This window comes from Pteropus alecto, unplaced genomic scaffold (assembly GCF_000325575.1).
Source record: "Pteropus alecto unplaced genomic scaffold, ASM32557v1 scaffold97, whole genome shotgun sequence".
Lineage (NCBI taxonomy): Eukaryota > Metazoa > Chordata > Mammalia > Chiroptera > Pteropodidae > Pteropus > Pteropus alecto.
Window position 1 is genome coordinate 5,025,610 of NW_006439713.1, and position 22,945 is coordinate 5,048,554.

General features: G+C 49.5%; 1 protein-coding gene and 1 pseudogene across 1 annotated transcript in view; one reads left to right on the forward strand and one right to left on the reverse strand.

Moving 5' to 3' along the window:
* DOPEY2 (dopey family member 2) overlaps nt 1–22,945 on the reverse strand; it is a 79,425-nt gene that overhangs the window by 16,608 nt on the left and 39,872 nt on the right. Inside the window, exons 14-26 of the mRNA XM_025050184.1 lie at nt 22,763–22,808; nt 21,083–21,347; nt 19,819–19,971; nt 18,994–19,094; nt 18,119–18,309; nt 12,669–14,298; nt 12,069–12,180; nt 11,305–11,493; nt 9,008–9,130; nt 6,888–7,022; nt 3,587–3,642; nt 1,284–1,388; nt 1,121–1,187 (exon numbers count right to left, since the gene is read on the reverse strand). Of these exons, the coding sequence (XP_024905952.1) occupies nt 1,121–1,187; nt 1,284–1,388; nt 3,587–3,642; nt 6,888–7,022; nt 9,008–9,130; nt 11,305–11,493; nt 12,069–12,180; nt 12,669–14,298; nt 18,119–18,309; nt 18,994–19,094; nt 19,819–19,971; nt 21,083–21,347; nt 22,763–22,808 (3,173 nt within the window). The remainder of the gene's footprint in view (nt 1–1,120; nt 1,188–1,283; nt 1,389–3,586; nt 3,643–6,887; nt 7,023–9,007; nt 9,131–11,304; nt 11,494–12,068; nt 12,181–12,668; nt 14,299–18,118; nt 18,310–18,993; nt 19,095–19,818; nt 19,972–21,082; nt 21,348–22,762; nt 22,809–22,945) is intronic.
* LOC112483810 lies at nt 5,121–5,239 on the forward strand (annotated as a pseudogene).

Sequence of the window (22,945 nt, forward strand, 5' to 3'; positions counted from 1 at the left end):
CATCTGGGAACTGGACAATCCTGACTTGCACTGTGAGCCCAACCGTGAGTGTGGGCGTGAAGCGAGAGCATGTCTGCCTGCCGAGTGGCAAGGAGGGCGGACGCAGCAGGAAAGATCCAGAAAAGGGGTTGAGGGCCTAGAGGAGCCCCCATGTCATGCGCAGAGTCGACAGGAAAGTGTAAGGTACCTTGAAACAGAAGGCAGGAGTTAGTGTCGGGGAGGCTGAGGCATCATGGAACAGAAGTGGGGGCCACTCGGACCGCCTACCAAATGGAGCAGAGGTGAGGTGCACCAGTTGCACCGGCTGAGGAATGCCTGAGGCCAAGGCTATGGGGTGGGGGACACAGGACCGGCTCTGGGGAACAGGCCTCGTGGGGTTTGTCTAGGCAAGTGGTACCCAAACACTGGCTGTGGTGCCTGCCCCTTACGGTGCTTCCTTCTCTACAAGGTGAGGTCCAAAGAGTCCCCTGGATGCTCTAATTATGCTTCACGATGCTTTATACAGAACCCCCGTGGTTTGGAACTGGGAGCTGGACGGACTTTTCACAAGTGCCGAGGGGCCTAACAGGAGCAGGAGTGGCGTCGAAGCTGTAACACGTGCATCCTGCTTAAACCGGGACGTTACCTCCAAACCCTGCAATCAATGACTCTGCTGGCTGTGAAATAGCGATTTCTAACTCCACCATTACTTCTATTTACATTTGGCATTCTACTCGAAGGAGATTTTCCTTCTCCTCTGGGTAACTTTTACTTTTAATTTTCAGTATTTTTAAAATTTCCTATGAGTTTGTATGCATTGCTTTAATAAGGGGGTAAGGGTTTAAGGAAAGACATCCACATATAAAGTTATTATCGCAAGGGGCAGCTCCACAGCCACCTGCGCACGGTGGGAGGGAGAGCGCGGCTTGTCGACTTCAGCGGATGCTCGAGCTGAGCGCAAGAACGTTCCTCGGGAGACCATCGAGCCCTCTGCAGACGGTAACAGAGGACATGAGGCCTGAGGACCAGCGCGAACTGAAGATCCGGCTCTTCCCAGCATTTACTATCCACAGCGACACCCTCTAAAGACGGACGCCACCCCGGGACAGTAACACTCTGCTCCAGTTTTGCTCATACAGACCTGCAGGTCCTTTTGATCCTTCTTGCTTTCCAGGTTGGGTGTTCTTGTTACAAAGTCATTCAGCATGCTGTTGAGAGACAACCCGGTTCAGACTAAGAATGCTGTCGACATAGAACACGTGCCAGCAGAAAACCACGATGATGTAAACGCTGCAACACGGTACCTGAGGAGCAGGAAGTATCCGGGCGGAGCTAGATTCAGCTGCACAGATTCCTTCAGCATGCCCAGCAAGGAAGGGAAGTTCTCCTGCAAGGCCGCTGCTGGGAGCCTGCTTTCCAAAAACAGAGAGAGTTGGCATTGAGCAATATCGGTGACGTGGCTTTTGTACTCTCTGTTGTATTTTCATGTGGAGGTTGCTGGTTCCATCTCTGCTCCTCGGTGGGGATCTGAACAGGCAAGATGGCTGTAAAAATAACCACTGGCATCTGAACACCCGTCGTATTTGTATGACAACGGTCAGGGCTTTGTTTCATTTGAGATTTGCCCAAGAAAAGAGAAGGTTACAAATAGATCAAGAGAGGCATTTTCAAAGCATGCGCCGGTTCAGCGACTTAGATCTGATTGTCTAGTCAGGAGCAGTGAGTGAGATGCCATGGGTTCCAATTCCAGACTGAGTCACCACCAACACGACGGGCAGGCTAGACCCTCATCCACGGAGAGGTTCCTGGACGTCAAGTGCACCGGACACCTTAATAGTCACCCACCCAGACACAGCCCGTTTCCATTGTCCCTTCCTGAGATCTTTTCCCTCACTTGCCCGGTGGAGGCACAGAGCCCAGACGCCCCAGAAAGAGACCTTCGTGAGGGCACGGCTCACTCCGTATCTCCAGAGGCCTGCTGCACAGTGGGCATTTCATAAATAAATAACTGAAAAGTACTGGGGTCTAGGATCAGGCCAAGACTGCTGGTACTTATGGTAAAAAATAAAAGATAGATAAAAAAGGGAAAAATACCCAACCATAAACAAGTCAAAAAACAAAACTTTTATTTATAAGCACATTTTAGAACCAGACAATTGGCAAACAGAAGGAAGATGGCTTATCTGAGACTGAGTGGCTTATTCTTTTTTTTGATTACAACATACACAAGCTAAACTTTGGTATTCTGGCAAGAACCTGGAGTTTGGAGACCTGAAATCCCGCCGCTGACAGGTCAGATGTTCCGTTTCCTCCTCCATAAAACTAAAAGCCTTAAACTAGAGGATCGTCTTTGATCACTTGGGCCTGTCTAGATCTAATATTCAGCTTCTCCGATATCATTGGTAACAAGGAGTCACCCACCCGAAGGTCACAAAGTGACAAGTCAGCGGTCACCCACCAGGAAGATGACCTTGAGCAGCTCTCAGGTCAAGCCTCATGGAGAGTGAAGAGGATTCAGGATTGCAGCCACAAAGCGAGGCCGCATGGCACAGTGGCTGCAGGTCAGCCATGGCCAGATGGCCCCAGGTTCAAGTCCTGGTCCCTGACTTACTCCTGAGTGATCTCGGCAGCGCCTGCTCTGCAAAAGGAGGATAAAAATCTAACCTGCAGCTGCTCTGAAAGCTTAGATGTCACTTAGGCCACTATAACAGAAGCTCACTCACATTACCATACACATTAGCTGTCACGAGGAGATGTGACAGCTCATCCAACTCCAGGAGGAAATAAAAACAATGGTGTTTGTGGGTGAAGGGTCCCTGGCTGGTCTGAACTCAACCCCAGACCCGGGGCTCCTGGAACTACAACCCTTGATTTACCTTCCTGCGACCACAGGACATGGAGAGTGGAAATGATTGTGGACTGTGAACTGCTAACCCAGGAGCCTGTGCCTGCCTGTCAGATTCACTTCCTGTGAAACTCCTGACAGATACGTGAAGAGGCCAGGGCCTCCTCAGGTGGGGTGCATGCCCCCTTCACCCCCACTGCTGCAGCCAAGAACATTCCACACATGGGGGGGCCTGGGAGCTGCACCTGGAAAGTGCCACTGTCAGACCTGAATGAGACCCTGTCAAAGTTCCCTTCCATCCGTGGAAAAATGCCTGAGGAATCTGTTTTTAAACCCCCTGTGGCTGAGATGGCTGAATACGGAGATGAAGCTCGGTAAACCCAAGCGGAAGCCACCCAGCAGAACACCTGGGAAAGCAGAGAGGACAAGACCAAAAATAATCATTCCTCCTTTTTCTAAAACAAGTCTTGAATACTTTCCAATTTTTTTTTTGTATCAATTTAACACAAACTGTTTCTTTGAAAGTTTACCTCACTTAAAGCTTTGCTGATATAAAGTGTGCAATTTACAGCACACGGATTTTAAAATGACGTCTCTGGAGAAGGATAGTAAGATCATCAGGGCACTCCCATACCTCGGGAGGAAAGCAGGACATCATTAAGATATTTTCGTCAGTAGTCAAGACATACAATCAAAGTTAGCATTTAGAATCATCGCAATAACATCTATAATTGTGAAATGTTTTTGAGGGGGTCGTATTACCTTTGGATGAAAGCAAAGCAAAACTGTAACACGGGGATATCCACGAGGGGTGATTTCTGAAAATTAAAGCAAAACCAATTACTCCAAGTCAGTAAAAGAATTCAAATACAGAATGACACAGATTCTACAGCCTAACAAAGCAAAGATTTTTAGCAGAAGCGTCTTCAAATATAATAATAGACATGAAAGTGTCAACGGGAGAGTAACAAAGCAAATGTATCCTGTGAGGTCCCTAAGCATTAGCGCCCCTCTTGGCAGGCTTTTAGAGTGGTTCCATTTATGTTTACCTACTTCCCATTTAGGCTTTCAACAAACATTCAGGGAAAATTTGCCACTATAACCGAACCTCCCAAAACAAAAGTTGGGGGCCAATGTTGACCCTTATGAATGCCTTCGACCAACTATAGACAAGAGACAATTAAAAATTCGAATTCTTAGCTCAAGGAATCCCCTCAAACCCACCCCAAGCAATGTCCCTAAATCTCAAGCGGTCAGAATGACTTAGAAATTGGTTTCTTCCTTGCTTGTAAAAAGCCACTTGTACAAATTATAGAAGTTGAGCTAATGAACTGAACTAACCGCGAAACGTAATTTTACTATTTGTGCGGCCAAAAATCAGTCAGGCAGAAAAGATCTAAGTTGTTTTTTTTTTCTTTTCTTTTAGCCTGGGAGTAGAAGTTGAAGATTTTTGTAGAAATTCAAGTAATGTGAAGGAACAAAACTTGAAAGCACCTGCTCCATCTGTGTATAAACGCCGTCCAGAGCCTTCTCCTGAAAGCCATTCACTCACCTTGTGGTTCTACTTCCTTAAGGCCACTCGTGGGACCAATTGCCAGCATGGCAGCTCAGTCACCAACGCAAATCCATGCGGATTTGATGGCCTCTCCGTCCCTGCTCTGCTCTCCCAGGGTTAAATGACTTTTGTTTTTCCGTATAAGAGTGGAAGGCAACAAGACTACCAGACACTCGAGGGAGATGCAGGACAGACGACCGGCAAACGCCGTGAGGTTGGCCCTGTGCATCCTACATCAGCTCCTTAAACACTTGGGTGGTTCCCTCATCTGGCCTCACAGCGTTAACACTTAGGCTGTGCTATCGCCTTTTCCCAACTAGAACACGGGCTGACAGAGGGCAGGAACAGCCTCACTAGTCAGGGGTCCCCACCACTGCTGCGCAGAGTAGACTTTCAACAAACATGGAATGACAGGGACCAGGGCTCTGAGCATCACTGACGGGTTAGAAGCCCACGTAGGGCCAGGCCTTCCGGCACGGACATTTCTGTACGGGGTGTCCCTGGGCCACGGGCAGGTGGCCCTTTCCGAGGAGAAGCCCCAGATGGAGAATTCTACACCACGGCAGGCAGAGAGCTATCAGAAGTGCCAAAATCGTCTCGGTCAGTTTTCTCACTATGGGGTAAAAAAATGGCTGAAAACATTTGACTGCGAAGTTCGGCTTTTCTTCACCATTCTGAGTGTGATGACCTTAACACCTAAAAACTGTATTCCTTTTGTTGGTTATAAAAATTATTGTGGTAGTCTATGGCCATGCCACCCTGAACGCGCCCGATCCCGTCTGATCTCGGAAGCTAAGCAGGGTCGGGACTGGTTAGCACTTGGATAGGAGACCACCTAGGAAGACTGGGTGCTGCAGGCATTTAAAAAAAACCAAAAAACAGTTATCGTGGTAAATGTACATAAGATTTGCCATCTTAACCATCTTCAAGCGCACAGTTAGGTGACATTCAGCACGTTCACATGGCCGCAGTGCCAGCACCGCCATCCATCTCCAGGGCTTTTTCATCGTCCCACACTGAAACTCTGCACCCATTACACACTAGGACCCTCTCCCTCGCCCCCAGCCCCTGGCACCACCATTCTGCCTTCTGTTCTGTGGATCTGACCACTCTAGGCACCTCATGTAAGTGGGATCATATAACGCTTGTCCTTTTGAGACTGGCTTATTTCACCTAGCGTAATGTCTTCCAGGTTCATCCATGTTGTGTCGGAATCTCCTTTCCTTTCTAAGGATGAGAAATATCTCACTGTCTTGATGTACCACATTTTGTTCATTCATCCGCTGATGGACACTTGGGTTGTTTCTACCTTTGGCTATTGTGAATAAAGCTATTATGAACACTGATGTACAAATATCTGTTTCAGTAAAACTATATATGTATATATATGGTTTTTTTTTAATGTAATAATCACTTTGTCCATTCCATGAATTTTTATTTAGAGAATTATTCTTCAATTTTTCCTAAATGGATAATTTTAAATCACTTGATAGAAGACAATTATTTCAAGATTGAAATAAATCCTTGGCTTCTGTCAAATTAATTAATTGAGAATAAAACAGCTCCTACGTTTTCGCTGAAGAGGTCCGCTTTGGTCAAAACAGAAATCTCTAAGGGCATAAAGATGTTAAACCACAAAGTCTGTTCTGCTTCAAAACCATCGTGCATAACTGAAAAGCGTCTCTATGCGCACCACAGACCTGCTGGACGCTTTGCAGAAATGAACCCGGAAAACTACGGAAGCTCCATGGTTCAGTCACGACAGCCTTCAACATTCCCCGCGGCAGATCAAGTCTCCTCTTTCTCAGAACGTCTAGCATGAGTTACGTCCTCTGACCTGCATTTTCTTCCATAAACATTTATGCAAACTTTTAATTTGCCCTTTGACGAAGATGCTCTCCCTCACCGAACTCTAGTCAGGCCCCTCCGTGCTCTCGTCTTGACGAGGCCTTGACCTTGGCCTGGGCCTATAAGGACTGAAGCTTTTAGCACAAACCATGCTGTCCACCCTGCAACACTAAGAGACCTGAACAAACACCAGCCTGGTTTCCAGTAGCTCAAGGCCGTGTCCCTAGGATGATGACCCAGCCCTTAGAACACCGGCCTGAGAGAAAGCGCGAGGCTGCCAAAACGACTGGCCATTTGTCTGGCTTTGCTCATCTTTGACTTCTTTTTGGCTGCAAGTTCCTTCATGAAAGTGCCACTTCCTCTTTCTAGAGATTTTCGATTTGGCGCGCAGTAGGTACGTGATTAGAACCCGGGACTGGGCAGTGCGCTCTGCAGCAGGGACGTGAGGATGAAAGACGCTTCCTTCCCATCTCTCACCAGCACCGAAGCCTCTGGGGCACGTCTCAGGCCATCTCCCCAAAGCCCAGCAGAAATACCCCCGTTTCTGACCCCCCGAATCCCTAGTTGCTCTTGAGACCTGTCTCCCTCCCAAATGCAGTTGCTAAGACATGAGCTACGAGAATGACACGCCTTCATCTGGAGGTTCCCCGGGCTCCTGACCTCGTCCCCTCGGATCTGCGGTGGCCTCTTCACCACCTCCTTCACCAGGTGCAGCACCGTGTCTGCCTGCAGGGTGCTCAGCGCACAGATCAGGTCAACGAGGGTCAGCTGTGACGCACTTGCCGCCGGGACAATCTGCCAGGAACAAAGGAATTCCTTTAAAGCTTGCAGACAAAAGGGGTCAGATATGTGGTGTCAGAAAGAAATCTGACTGTGGGAGGTGAACACACAGTGTAAATATAGATAGGCCTTAGCGCTAAAAGGTACAGCTGAAACTTAGCAGATTTCATTAACCAGTGTCACCATAACTTTTTTTTTTTTAATTTTCAAAAAAAAAAAAAAAAAAGCTTACAGACAGAAAACGACAATGAGAAGGATGCACAGAAAGTACTCTGTAATACTTGCCCCTGGAGAGATTTTATTTTAAAAAATGATTTAAAAATTTTTCAATTACAGGTGGCATACAGTATTAGTTTCAGCTGTACAACATGGTGATCAGACATTTATATACCTTACGAAGTGATCACCCCGATAAATCTAGTACCCACCTGACATCACACATAGTTACTGCAACAGACTGTATTCCTTATACTGTGCTTTACATGCCCGCGAACATTTTGTAGCTGCCAGTTTGTGCTTGTTCATCCCTTCCCCTTTTCCCCCGCCCCCACCCGCCTCCCATCTGGCAGCCATCAATTTGTTCCTGTATCTGTAACTTCATTTTTTGTTCATTTATTTTGTTCTTTAGATTCTACATATAGATGAAATCATGTTACATTTGTCTTTTTCTGTCTTCACATACTCTACTCAGCACACCATTCTAGGTCCACCCGTGTTGTAGAAAAAGATTTGTTTGAATCTTTTACACAGATGCTGAAACGAACACTGGGTAAAGGACTTCACTGGTGGAAACAGTGAGCTAAGCCTTTAATCACGACAACACAGTCAGTGTCTGATGCCGATCAGGACTGAGAGGTACAGTTGGTGACGGGCAGTACAACATGAGCATGTTCAGGCTTATGAACCGTTTTAGAAACAGATATACTGAATTTGAAGGAAACAGGCTGGCATCAAGAGATGGCCCCCATGGTACGAGGACAGTAAGAAAAGCAGATAAATCAGGTTCACATTAGCTCGCCCTGACAGGAAGCCCCGGTGTGGGATGCAGATTTTGAGGACAGAAGTCCGCATAACATGGTCACGTGCACTTGAATTGTCAGGTGTATCGTCAGGGAAAGACCCCGCGTGTGCTGAGCAGGGTGGCCTGTGCCGCTGACCGCTCACGCCTCCTCAGGAAACAGAAACCCCCATTGGGCACCGAGATTGTGTCCGGTGGGTGGGAGAGACCCTCTGAGGGCGGTACGAGGTAGGAGCCTGGATGGTCAAGAGGAGGAACCAAGTCCCTGGACAACAACATCGTGATGGACCAGTCAGTGGATAAGGAATGGACGGAACGCAAACAAGTTTGAGCACAGGAATGTGATGACTTAAACTTTCTTTACCCTCATGGACAAGTGCTATTTCTATAAATTAAAAAACCCTAACATAAACTATGAACTTTGGGTGATAATGATGTGTCATGGGGGGCGCTGGTGGTGGTGGGTGGGGGGGCCGAGGGGCGCTGGTGGCGGGGGAGGCTGTGCACGTGAGGAGAGTGCAATGGGAACTCTCTGTACCTTCCTCTCGTTTTGTCGTGAACCTAAAAAAGTGAAGTCTTTAAAAAAGATGGTTTAAAAAAATTAAAGCCATAAGATGATATCACGACCTTCACAGGTAGGATAACGAACAATTCCTTAAGTTAGGAGGTAGGTTCATGGTGTTTAATTCTCTGAACTGTACGTGTTACACACACTCTTGTATACACACTACAGGTGTTAGAGGTAAAAGGTTGAACAGAAGTACTACATACTCACTCCGGAGAGATCAGAAAAACAGAAGCTGGGGTGGGCTCTCCTCCCCGCCCACCCTCCGTACAAATCTAGCTGTCCTGAGACACAGCTATAGTATCTCCTGCCTTCACAGTGGTGAAACGGCTTCGGTAGTTTCCCACGTCAGCCTCCAAGGTCACCTGTGATTACACACAACATTTTAGCATGTCTGTAGAGGAAGTTTAGCGTTACCTTCAGCTTACTGTGACGTTGAACTTTCTTTCTGCTCCATACGGCTGCGACGGCGGCTATTAACTGAACTCCCAGATGGGCTGTCAAGGGGTTCAAGAACTCTAAAATTTTTTGTCGTATCGTCTAAAAAATGGGGAGAAAAAAAGAGTTATTGCAGAGCAGTGTCAGGGCTGCCGTGTACTTGGCACCTGATACCGTCTACAAATGCTGGGAGCAGGGCCATGCGGTCAGTGTCCCCGGCACCGTGGGAAGAGCAGGGGTCGGGGTTCCTCCTGGGGGACCTGGATGTGCGGTGGAGACATGCACGGTGGGCAGACAGGCGCCGGCTGAGCCAACGGGAGGAGACTGGGAGCTGGGGCGCACCACCCTCGAGCAGCCATGAGCAGGGCTGGGGCTTTGCAGATAAGGGGCGACCGGCAGTGGGCCGGCGCTAGCCCACCCCAAGGTCCTCAGCCTCTGCCTGTCTCGACCAGCCCAGGAAAGGCTTGTAATCGCTAGAAAGATGCTGTCCGGTTTCCTGAAATAAGTACTAGTAACTACTATTATTGTTTAATCGATTCAGAATAAACGCAGAACAGTGCCCCAGACCCCACTCGCCCCCTCCCTTTCACTGAGTGTGGATTTTTCTCAGTTTCTGGAACTGCCGTGTTCCCTCCCCTGCGAACCCCGTGGGGCGCCAAGCCTTTCCTGCCACTGCCCTGGTCAGGTGCTCTCAGGGGTCTCTGCAGCCACTCTGCCTCAGAAAGGCCACCCCGCCCAGCCCTGGGTGGCATGCTGTTGGAGCGCCCTGCATCTCTCTGTAGCGCTGTCACCGTTCTGTGTAAATTATCTGTGTCTGCCACGAGGGCAGGGACTTCCCGGCTCATGATCAGGTCCTGGGACACATAGCGGGCATGCAGATGTTCACCAAACGCATGAGCTTACTGAACGCTTCCTAGCATGTTCCCTCTGCCTCTGCTCAGTGCGTTAGATGCAGGTGAGCATGGGATAGGGATGTCCCTTCCATGCCACCCCGGCCCCTGCTCTAGGGAGACTATCGACGTCCCTGCCCAAGGCCTTGGTCCTTTAGGGCGGGCTTAGAGTTAAGTGCTCAACAAATGCTCGCCATCATCAAAATGAGTCCTTCCATGAGCCTGTGAGGTAGGATACTGATGACAGACCCATTTTACGAATGAGAAAACTGAGGGTCAGAGGTTAAGTGTCTAAGGGTTTTCTTTATTCTTTTTTAGAGAAGACTTGAGCTTCAAGCAAGTTCCTGTGGAAGCTTGGAATATGGATTTCCCCTGACGGGCATCCATGGGACCAACAGAATATTCTGGAGGCCTGTGCACCACAGTACCTAAAAGCACTCTGACCTGGGCACCGGACTGCCTGGGTCTGATCCCACTGCTGCCACTTATCAGATGTGTGATTGCGGGCAAAGCACTCACTCTCTTTCTGCCCCAACGTCCTCATCTGTAACCTGGGAGTAACAGTATGACCTCGTAGGTGAGAACTAAATATGCCAATCAACAGAGAGGATTTTTATGGAGCTTCCAGCTGAGGACTCTGCAGCACAGGGAGGTTAATGAACTTGCCCGAGGTCCCGGGAACCGCTAAGCAGGGAGCTGAGCCCTGGGAGTCTGGCTCCCTGTGTTCTGAACCCCTCTACTCAGTTCGGCACCCGCGTAAGCCCTGAGGCTAACCTTGCCACCATGGGTGCTTAGCTGATGTGAGACACGGCTGCCACACACCCTACAGCAGAGACTGTGTCATGTGCCTAGATGCTTCCAAGGCAGAGACTGTTACAACTGAGGAGAACGAACCAGACATGTTGTTCTAGGTTGTGTGATTTGGATTTAATAAAAAAATTCAAAGACACCACATGTACAAGGTACCACTAACAGTGGAACAGAGATAAGCTGTTTTAGTAGAGGAGCTTGAGAGAAACAGGTACCCCATCTCAAACCCACAGAGACTTTATTTTCAGTTTAAAAAATAGGCACACTGTTGAATTATACACCTGAAACTTACTGCATTTCACCAACCAATGTCACCATAAAAAAAAAATTCTAATTAAAATTTAAAAAGGCAATAGGGAAATAATACAGGCTGAAAACTACCCACAAAGCCTTCTATTCCAAGAATAGAAAAATTTTTTGTTATCGACAAACTAGAGATTTCTACTTCGGACTTAGACATCTGAGTTTTATCGAGCCCATTAAGTTTATTTACGTGTATGTTCCCGTATGCATTTATTTTTGGTGAGAAAATACAAGACAAAGGAAAACACAAAACCATAGAGAATAATCTCTCACCTTGGTGGTTTTAAAGTAAACGGAAGAGGATCCCTTCGTGGCCCCGAGGAGGTCCACGGGCCTCTTCTGCATCTCCTCCTTCTTGAGAACATTCCAGAGAAGGGCCATGGTGTTCACGATGCGAGGCAGCTCTTCCAGAATGGCATTCTTGGCATTTTTCAAATTGCTGGGGTCGCTTACGGCAGTGGTCTGAAAATGAAAAGGCGTGAGACCCGGCTGCATCAGTGGCAGAGGTTCTCCGTGAGGAGAACGGTGCTGGCGGGCTGAAGTCTGGGCCGCGGCCTCCTCCGAGCGAGTCCCGTGTGCGGGGGTCTGGAAGCAGCATGCTGCCCTGGGCATCTGACCCATGGACTTCTTTCAAAAAGGGACAGCTGCGAGTCTGAGATTTCCGCATTACAAACGCAATCATTGGACCAAGCATTAACTGCATTCTCAAATTCCATCCCAGATAGAGTGGAGCACCTAACAGCTCAAATGTCTCCCGACACAGAGTTCAAGCACATAGGGGGAAAAAATGAACATCAGCTTAAAAATCAAGCAAATGGCTTTATCTTTTATTCCATGCAGTTACTGATGAAACAATGGGCAAGGGCTAAAGGAGTATGGGAAGAACAAATCCACACCTGCAGTACTAGGTGCATACATTTGCATGACATTTGCATCTATACACGTGCATCTGCATACACATTAGCATTACTTACACCCATTTCTTATTTGAAAGTCATACCGGTGTTATGAAAATTGCCTCCAACTCAAAGACCTACCTTTTTATTTTGGTTGGGTTGTTCCAAAAGACAAAAATGACTGATGGTTGTCAGACCTTCCAAGAGAGTGAGTGGGTAATCCGGAGAAATGTTTTCCCTCTTGGAGGTTATGCTTTGGTGAAGAAACGAGAAAGTAGTTTTGAGAATTTTTAAGAATGAGGCCACGAAAGGTCTTAATCTTATAAACATAGCAACCAGAGAGAAATCACTATCTTAAACAAACTGGGGTTCTCATGGCAACATAATAAAATATTGTCATAATATTGTAAAGCGTCTTTTGTGCTGTTTTACATTCGTGTAGTTACTTTGGAAAAATGTTTCCAGGTGTTCTAATTTCTGTGAAGGTGATTCACATTTTTACTTCCGTTTTACAAAAATAACAGAGTGACTGGCTTGTCCTGCAACACTAAGCTGGCCTGGGCAGCTGTGGGACTAAAGACAAGGATCTGAACATTTAGTTCCTTGTCACCCCTCTTGACAATGCTAAATAAGCTTCTAGTTAGGCTGAAATTGTCCTCCAGCTGGCTTCTACAGCAAATCAATCGTTCATTACCAAAACTACCACTAAAAGAACAGTAACGCTTCAAGGCCTCACCGTACCTGATAGAAAGCTTCGCAGATTCGCTTTCATACTGCTTGACCAGCTCATCCAAGTTTTTGCAAATCTGGACAACGAAAGGTGTCACTGTCCAGCCCAGAGACTTTCCGAAGTATGGCAAGGAATGTGTGACCAGGCTCACCCAGGCCGGGTGCATGCCGTAGCCGTAGGCCGGCTGCAGACCTCTCACCACCGCGGACACCAGCAGCCCCTGGGAGGTGAGGGGGTGGGGCTGCACGTACTGCACGGCGCTGATGGCCTGCTGGAAGCTGAGGGCCCTCCGCCACTCCCGGGACAGCTCTGGCTGGTTGTCCGCCTCCTCCAGGACCTGGCCCAGGTGATGTTCCAAGACGATCAGCACCTGCAGGAGCTTCAGCAACTCGATCTGCAGGGGGTGCTCACTCCAGATCTGATCCTGGCCCAAGTTGATGAGACTCTCCTCGAAGAGGCTGTCCTCCCGCACGGCCCGGCCTCGCTCCGCCGTGGCCAGGCCATAGCGCTTCTGGCTCGTGTACATGGACGCTGACAGCGACAGCAGGACAAACTCCTGAACTTTGCACCTCTGCAGCAAGCTGGGGATGAACTCCACGTCCTTCCCTTCGGCGGACTTGGCCACTGAGACCAGCTGCGTCATTATTCTAATCAAAACCTCCACGCTCTTGACCTGGACGTCCCGGTTGCCGAGCGTGTCTCGCTGGGACACCTTCAAGTAGCAGGGGTAATAGCTGCGCAGGAAACTCAGGCACAGGTAGGTGAGGAGCTCGATCAGCAGGGAGTGGGGACACACGTTGGGGGACTGGGTCTGCAGTTTTCCGTAGAAACTCTGGCCAACGAGGGCCTCCTGGTGGCGAGCAAGGAGGTTGGAGATGAGGTTGAGGTGTGCAGTGGAGCTAGTGTCCATGCTCGTCCTAGACACGGCCTCGATGAACTCCTTGGGGTTGGTTTTGAGCACGGCCTCCAACACCGAGAAGGCGTAGAGGACGCGCCGGGAGTCGTAAGGCTGCAGGTAGAGCAGGATGTGCTTGAACAAGGCCTCGACCGTCTCCTGCCTTTCCCGCTGCTGCTTCAGCAGCCTGGACGTGGTGAGGGCCTGGAGCTCCAGGTCGGCCTCCTCGTCACTGGAGAGCGACTCTGAAGCCTGGGTCCTGTCCGAGTCCACGCGCGCCAGGCCCAACCTGGCACTGGACTTGCAGGTGTCCGCCTGGAAGGCTGCCAGCAAGGCGGAGCGCCTGGGGTAGCCCCGGCCGGCCGTGGGGATGGGCGCGCAGCAGCTGTCTTCGTGGCTCGGCTCCTGCAGGTCGTGGGACGGCGAGGAGAAGGAGGACGTGTTCTCGCTGTCCGTGAGGGCAGAGCTCGTGTCTGCAGACTCGGTGTGCTCGCTGCTGTCAGGAGCGCCACTGGCTGTCCTGTCGAGAAGGTCCCCGTAGTAGGGAAGGTCCTCCTCCGTCAGCTCGCCTCCCGGCAGGCCCTTCTCTGGTTCCTTCTCCACCTCGGCCCAGATGGCCTCCCGGTCCACGGTGGTGAACTGGCTCAGGGGCGCACCTTCTTCCAGGCTGCCGTCCTGAAGCTCCGACACGCCACACGCCTCTTTGCAAGAGGTTTTCTTCCTGTTAAACCAACGATGCAAGTCTTCTGAAAATTACAAGATGGTACACAACTTCAGAACAGAGGGGTGAGCTATGGCAAGTTACTTCTAGAGCGATCTTTGTCTAAAGGCCAGTCAGAAAGGCCAATATTAACAGAATGCCCCCCATGAAACTGGAACAGCTGGGTCCAGATTACACGGTGGATAAAGGCAGATAACTGAACAGGTCTTCCAAAATGTTCAAAAGTCTCTCTCCTTCCTCCTCTCCACTACCCACCCTGCCCCCCTGCCCCATGCGTGCAGAGGATGCGGATGAAGACAGAAGGCAGCCATCTGCAAGCCAGGAACAGAGTTCTCGCCAGGAACCAAACCCTGCCAGAACCTCGATCTTGGACTTCCCAGCCTCCAGAACTGAGAAACGAATGTCTACTGTTTAAACCACTCAGTCTACCGCATTTTGTTACAGTATCCTCAGCTAATGCACAGTCCTTCCAAAATTCAGATTATTTTACCTAAAGGCCCATGTTATCAGGACACATTGGCTAATTCATATTCCACACTTTTACCATGTTTTTCACAAAAACGACATGGCTGGCCATACTGACTCCACATGCAGTAATGCACTGCATCACATAAAATCTGATCTCTAGAAGAAATTAAAAGGAAAGAATTAAAGACACTACATCGCCTTTTCCCCAAAACTCATCTCTCTGTTCTCTAGTGCGGTTTGGAGGCAGAAGAACTGCTTAATTAATCCTTCACGAGGCAAACTTAAGACACTATGTTATGGTAAAAATTCACATTTTGACATAGCGTTGACATTAATCAGGTAGGCTGGCTTAATTGTCCAACACCGGGAGCGAGTCTGGGGCCCTGCTCTGTTGTCTTCGGAATAGAAAGAGAAGCAAGCGCTAAGTCCTAGGAGTTACCCTCACCCAGACTGCTCACTGCTTGGGTCCTTTAAACTACCGAAGTGACTAGATGTCATTCGGCTTGTTTGAAAGCTATCTAGTAATACTAGCCTTGCCTCTCAGACCGTTTCAATAACTTGAAAATAGATTAATTTTAGAAAAATAAAATAAGGTAAGCATTAAAAAAAGAGAAAGCAGCTCAAACTATCAATCAAGCTCTCTGGGCTTTTCACACTAGAAAAAGCTGCCGCTGTGCTTGTGGGCTTCCCACTCTAGAGACCTCCCCCGCTGTCCCCCGCCCCCCGCCCCACAGCCTGAGACCTCCCCCCAGGAGGCCTGAGAAACCCCCCTCTGAGGTTCACAAACAGATCGGGGTTCAGCGACCACACCCAGAGCAGCGCTGTTTACTCTCTGCCCACCCACGGGCCTACAAATTGGAAACCAATGTTTCAACAGAGAAAATAAACGGGTGCCTGCAAGCATGGGGTGCCATTCTTTTAAAATGTTGTGTTTTCTGACTACGGAAGTACTAACATGCTTATTTTAAAAACTGGAATAATTTTCATTATTCTTCGGACATTTCTTTAGGAACAAGAAAGGAGAGGAGGCAGGCTGAAGGGAGGAAAAACATTTTATCACTATGAAATGAAAATACTATATGGTCAACACACCAAAAGAAATACATAAAATATTCAAAATCAGATCATTTAGTTTCTCTGTCATACAAAATGTAAATATCATAACATTGCAGGGGATGATTTTAAAAAGCATGTATTATATTTTGTCCCAGAAATTTCCTTTCAAGAAATGTATCCTACAGAAATGTCAGGAAGGTTTCAAAGTTAGAAGAGTATTCACTGAAAGGTCTTGTGTAAAGACAAACTGTTCCCATTTTAAAAAGATACAACTATACGCACTGACATGGAGTAATGTGCAGAATATATTAAGTATGAGAAAAAAAATCAAGCTGCAGAATCAAGCTGTATCGAATGAGTCCATTTAGGGGAGAGTATCTATTATATGCACCTATGCAAATATCTAGAAGAATACATGCCAGACCATTAACGGAACTAGCTCTATCACCTGGCATTACAAGGCACTCTGACTTGTGTTTTTACTTCATCATTCCAATTTTTAAAATAAGCATGTTAGTACTTCTGTGATATACAACATTTAAAAATACTCAGATCTCTTTAAAAGAGGGCAAAACCTTGAAGTCTTTGGCACCGTCCAATACTTTTAACATGCGGCTCTCAACCAATGTATCCCACGAACATGAACGAAGACCAGGAAAGAAGAATAAGATGTTAGAAACAGAAGCGCTGCTGACACACACGGGAGTATTTTAAAAACGGGTTACTGTCAGACCACAGAGGGAAGGCCGGCGAAGCAGCACACTTCTAGTTGCCTCCAGGGAAGAAGGTGGCAGAGGAAAGAGACCTCCTCCCATCAGGAAGCAGCAGAAAACATCCGCTAGGGGAAGTAGCGGGAAGGGCCGTCAGACTTTTAAAACCCGGTAAAACACAGAGTTAAAACTTTCCTCTTAACGTAGACAAAGGAATACTAAAAATTAAGCACCATAAGCGACAGTCAAACTTTAAAGAAGGTACTTAGTTAAAACTTCTTTGAATTTTACTTTCTTATGATGTGGAATAATTAAAAGCAACCTCTTTGAGAAGGCAGCCAGCTCTTCCTGACGGAGAACCAGAAGTTACAATTTTAGGCAAGAAAACTTGTCAAGAGAGGCCACCTTCTCAGAAATCTTTGCTTATTTAGGTGCTAGGCTGCCTTTCTCTGGAAGATAAGACTGTGACAAACACAAAATATTTACAACCCAGCAAGCTAAGCAGACGAACTCACAGCCGGTGAAGCCGTGGCTCGGAGAGCAGCCGGCAGTCAGCGTGCCCACTGAGGGGCAGTGTCCTCCGTGGGCTGTGCCAGACACAGCCCTCGGTAATGAACTCCCCAGAGGTCAGCACACTCACTGTGGGGCAGTGTCCTCCGTGGGCTGGGCCAGACACAGCCCTCGGTAATGAACTCCCCAGGGGTCAGCGCACTCACTGTGGGGCAGTGTCCTCCGAGGGCTGGGCCAGACACAGCCCTCGGTAATGAACGCCCCAGGGGTCAGCGAACTCACTGTGGGGCAGTGTCCTCCAGACGCAGCCCTCGGTAATGAACTCCCGGGTTTGAGACCTTTTCTTCCTCCCACCTGTATTCTTTTAAATTTGCCTCTGGAAGTTCTCTGAACCCAAAGGCTATTTCTTCTGCATTTCTGACTGTGTGTTAAGAGAATTTTCTAGCTGGAAAGACCCTTAGAGAGCAGATAGAAAGAAACCACTTAACCTGTCATTGCGGGTTCACGAATAAGCTATTTTTATAAGCTAAAGTACAACTGACCAGATCATGTGCAAATTTCAACACCGTCGGTCATCTGATTTGGAAGGGATTCCAAACCACCCGTCCCCAGGGACTCAGAGAGAAGGCCTGGCCAAGTGAACCAGACTCCACTGCACGCCGGGTCTCAGACCATGACTGTCCCCCAGTGCAGGTTGGCTTTGGCGACGTGTGAATGGGTGGCCTCTTATTCTCTTCTCCTACCTCACAGGCTCCTGAACTGTCTTCTCCAGGAAAAGAATCAAGAATCAGCAATTTTCGTTGGAACTCGGGTGACTAAAATTTTCCTATTTTATTAAAAAAAATTTAGTGAAAAGAAACCCACTCCCTAGCATTTCTAAGTGCTGGTTCATCTGATCCGTAGATTTTAGAAGTCCGCACGAATCTACAGAGAAATCTACAGAGGTTACCTCTACACCGTCTGAATCCGGTGACATCACAGAGCGGGTCTATGTGCTTCAGCTGTCACACGTGGCCACGGGGCCCAGGACGCCCTCTCTCCCTCCTGGGCCCGGGGCTCTGGGACACAGAACTGGCCTGGCGGCCCGTGCAGCCCACTCACCCGCCGAGTTCTCCTGCTTGAGGCAGTGAATGGAGGTCCTCTGGGTTTTGGGCTGGAGCAGGAGCAGGAGCACGGGTTCGAGGATGCGTGCCACATCGCCGAGGGAGAGCGCCCGCACCAGCCAGCCTTGGGCCGCTGCGCTGATGGCGCCGTCCGTGCAGGTCAGGCTGTCCAGCACGACGAACAGGGACCTGTGTGTGGAACCGCGTCGCCGGTCAGTGTCCAGTGCGTGTGCCCACGAACCTCGGGGCCCGGCCCACGCTGGGCTCGTGGACCCAGGCGGACGAGGACAACCAGAGTGCAACCTCGTTTCGTGCTACAATCAGCAGGAGAGCTTTTAACCCCAGTGCCCGAGCCTCGGCCAGATCCTCGGCCAGATCGGTTAAACATGACCGTGAGGGCGGGCCTCGGGCATCACGAGCTGGCATCGGAGGCGCGGGTCTGGCCCCACACCTAGGATTTTGGAAACAGGAAGGGAATTTTTTAACGCAATGTGGTCTGTAAGGTACCTGCATGAAGTTAATGATGTTACAAGCATATCTATCTACACAGTGTGGCCCCTGCTCCAAGCACGATCTAGCCCACCTGCACCTCCCCACGAAGTCCCCCAAGGGACACGCAGTAAAGCTCCTCAGGTGACTCGGAGGCACGCTGGGCTCCCCGATCACGTCGATAAATTCCTACCACCTATCTACTCACAAGGGTCTGGCCCAGATTCGCGTAGGCATCATGGGACTCGTTTGCCGAGCACCACGACCCAGGGGTGGGGTTGTCAGTGCCACACATCCCCCACGCCCCCGCCCGACGTGCTGCTCAAGAATCTCTGCAAAGGGTCCCTCTGCACCAAGGGTCAATGACAACAAGGACGGCCTCACCTATCGAAGGAGCGATTGTGAGATGTCACCCGACTGCCTTGGATCTCTCGTGTCAGGTGCCAGATGACGGAAAATCTAAACAGAGCTTCCAATCTTGTTCCCTTAATTAGGAAATAAACTCTTTTCAGTCGCAGCAAACTCGATTTAAGAACAAACGAGAGCTGGGGAGAGAGGCGGCAGCAGAGCTGACCCTCTTTGTCCCTGGTGTCCGACCTGCAGGACAGGACACCTCCCTGCTCACTTCGACACAACGCGTTTTCAGTAACGTGCATCGTTAGCCCGTGTCCAGGGTCACATGCAGGCCTGTGTGCAAGGAACATGACACAACGCATTTTTAGTAACGTGCATCGTCCAGGGTCACATGCAGGCCTGTGTGCAAGGAACACACGAGAGCACGGGGTTCTCGTGCCCTTTGAAGTGACGGGTCGAATGGCTTAGAGCACGAGGACACGATGTGACTGCAAAGGAGAGCCAGGGCTTCAAGGGGTGACACAGTCTGCACGTCTGCCGGCCTCACCAACGCTACGGAAGCCCTGTGGTACCCACGAGGGTCCTGCAGACATCATGGGAGCCTGGGAGGTGTCCCTGGAGAGCCTTAATGCGGACATGAACCCCACTTCTAGATCTCTCAAGGGGATGGCTTGGGTCTGGAGTTCTTCCCATCCTGGCATTTGCAACACTTCTGCACATTAACCAGGATGTGCACTGAGCCCCAGAGTGACTTCGACTGGATATGCCTAAGCCTGCCCAGGGGACTTAAAGTGGCAGGCTGGCCCAGCAGTTGGAACCGTTGCAGGATGGAGGTTATGGGCTGCAGAGACTCACCTTGTCGGGGTCCAGGAGGGCATGGCAGATGATGTCCTCACAGATGTTGGCCGTCGGGGCCAGGCAGTGTAGCCGGTAGAACAGTTCTACACAGGTAATGTGATGTTCCCGGGTCTCCTTGTTCAGCTGATTCCAAAGCACACGAGCCACCCTCTGGGACACAGGGGCCATCGTGTGATCACGGGCAGTACCTACTCATTTCCTCCCCGTGTCAGCCCACTCCCTGTCCCAAGGTACTGGCTTCTACTTACATTTGCTCTGTGAGAATCCTTAATACACAAAGAAACACCACTAACAAAACAAAACAAACCCAAACCAAACCCTGACACCCCCAGAAGTCATCCAGGCAAGAGGCGACATTACAGGTTGTGCTCGAGCTTCCTGACCAGCTTCAGAGAGCGAATCGACTGGGAGACTGGGAGCGAGAGCCTGCTGGCTGACGCACCCTTCCAACGAGCACGCCTCGAGCCCTGCCCTGTGCCAGCACAGGTTCCAGAGGCGCGTCCTCTGCGAAGCGTGGTGGACGTGCGATGGTCACCAGTCTTGAGGTGGACACTGTCCCCACCACCTAGGGTTGGCTCAAACTGGCCTTCAGCTTTATGTCCACAAACCTGTTTGTTTCCGTTTCTATGCACGATGCTGTGGCAGATGCCTGATTCACTTTCAAGAAACAAATCATTCCCTAAATAAAGTCCTCCATCTTTGAACTTACAGGGTCCCCAACTGATTGCAGCCCCTCCCTAAGTCCCAAGGAGCACAGCAGGGGTGCTCAACCCACAGGGTGACTCAAAAGGAGGGATGGTCCCCACTTGTGGGAGGAACATTTCTGAAGGCATTCTTCTAGGTCACAATCTTCCAGGTCACAGAAAAAGATTATGTCTTATGAGTTATAATATTTTAGGGACATCTCACATCCGAGAACTTCTTTTTTTGGCCCATTTGTTTCTATCTGACAAAACTGTGCACGGATCAGATTAACCACTGACTGGTTCAAGCCCCCTAACCATCATTTATTTTTTATCTAAGTGACTGCAGTTTCTAATTATCAAGTTACAGTTAAATCTGTGATACTGAATACTCGCTCCAGGGCCAGAAACTGTGCAAACAGCACAAAGCAGGCACCGGTCTCGAGTAACCCTCTCTGGTGTCACCAGAGCCGCCATATTTCTGATCACGGTGACTGTGACCTTAGGGACAACTTTCAATAACTGGTCTGGGAAGAGGGTCGCAGGGCCCCGCCCACCCTCCTCCAGGTGGGAAATACCTGGTAGAAGTCTGTCCTCTCTGCAACGACCTTCAGAATCCCTGGAGCCACGGGCGGGGCCGTGACCATCTGCAGCCTGCCCGAAAACGGGTTGTAGCCAGAGCTTTTGTAGCGCTTCATCTTGTCTTCGATGACAAGTGCCAGGGACTGCGAATGGTTAATCACTTCCAGCAGAGTGGAGATGGCCACGTTCTGGAGGTAGCAGTCGGTCACACAGCAGCAAACGGTCATAAGGGATTTCAACCATGAGGGAAAACTGGCCTCGCTGGCTCCTGAAAGAAAGCCGACCAGAGAGGATGCAACGAGCACCAGCACGTGAGAACGCGCCCCCACCTGCAGATTCTGAGACACCCTCAGATCCGGGAGTCACCCAGACAGCAGTGTAATGGCCTGGTGGTGACAATATGCAGTCATCACCCAGGGCCAGTCTGGTTTCACAGGCTTGTTAGATTATTCAAAGTCTGCCAACGTCAATCTCAGGGCTTTGAGGTGATTCAATATGTTTGCTTTTCTTTTACTTTAAAAGTTTAGATATAACAAAATCCACGCTTTGGGGCATAGAATTCAAAACGTTTTCTCAAGGCTCTCTAGGTGGTAAGGCCGGTGACAGAAGGTGTCGGTGCACATACCGCCAGCGGCAGCCAGGGCCGAGACGAAGCGCCCAGGGAAAGCAGAGTGAGTGGTGACTACAAGGGGTGAAACCTGTGCTGACACTTTCTCGTTTTCCACCTTCCCCTGTATCCTTCCCTTTCTTCCAAGTGCTCACTGCCTGTGATGGGCTGAATCCTATCTGCCCAGAGTCCATGTGGTGAAGCCCCACCCCTAATGGGATGGTCAGAGGCGGGGCCTCTGGGAAGTAATTAGGTTTAGATGAGCCGTGCGGGCAGGGCCTTCAGGTGGGATGAGCGTCCTTATGAGGAGACATCTCAGACGCCCCTCCACACTCCCAGCAAGTGAGCACCCAGCGAGGACGCCGCCATCTGTACCAAGGGGAGGGCCCTCACCAGACACCGACTGCGCCGACACCCTGACCTCTGTGAGAAAGCAAAGTCCTGCTGTTCAAGCCACCTGTCTGCAGTATTCTGTTACACTGCCTGCTATGGGCTGAACTGTGTCCTCCCAGATTTTTATGCTGAAATCCTCACCCCTGGACCTCAGAATCTGCCCTTATTTGGAAATTGAGTCGATACAGATGTAATTAGTTAAGACGGGGTCACAGTAGTGGGCCCCTAACCCAATACGGCTGCTGTCCTCATGAAGGGGACTCTGAGTACAGAGACGCATGCAGGAATAACGCCTCATACGGGAATAACGCCTCATCCAGGAATAACGCCTTGTAAAACTGGAGCCACAAGGCTCTGAGCCAAGGATCCGCCAGAGGCTAGGGGAGCGGCCTGGGACACGCCCTTCCCTAGCATATCTGGAGGGAGCACGCAGGGCCCTGCAGACATCTGGCCTCCAGGACTGTGAGAGAATAAATTTCTGTTGTTTAAGCCACTAAGTTTGTAGCACTTTTTAATGGCAGCCCTGGCAAACTAATACACAAATCTTTAACAAGAGGTCTCACGGAACAGTCTAGTTATCAATTCTATTACTATTTATCAATTACTATTAAGCATCTTCTATGTTCCACACCTTTCAATGGGCTGTGCCAGACGCCCAAAATTTAAAAACACAGACCCAGCCTCATCAACTTGCCATCTGGAGAGACATAAGTCAAGTGTGCACACAGCTAACTATACACTAAGGAAGAAAACGAGTGTGGCATTGTCCCTGCGGGGTGACATGATGCCAGCTCCTCTGCAAGCATCAATGCCTAAGTGACGTGAGCCCTCCAAAAGGCCTCAGCGGGCCGCCCTCTCA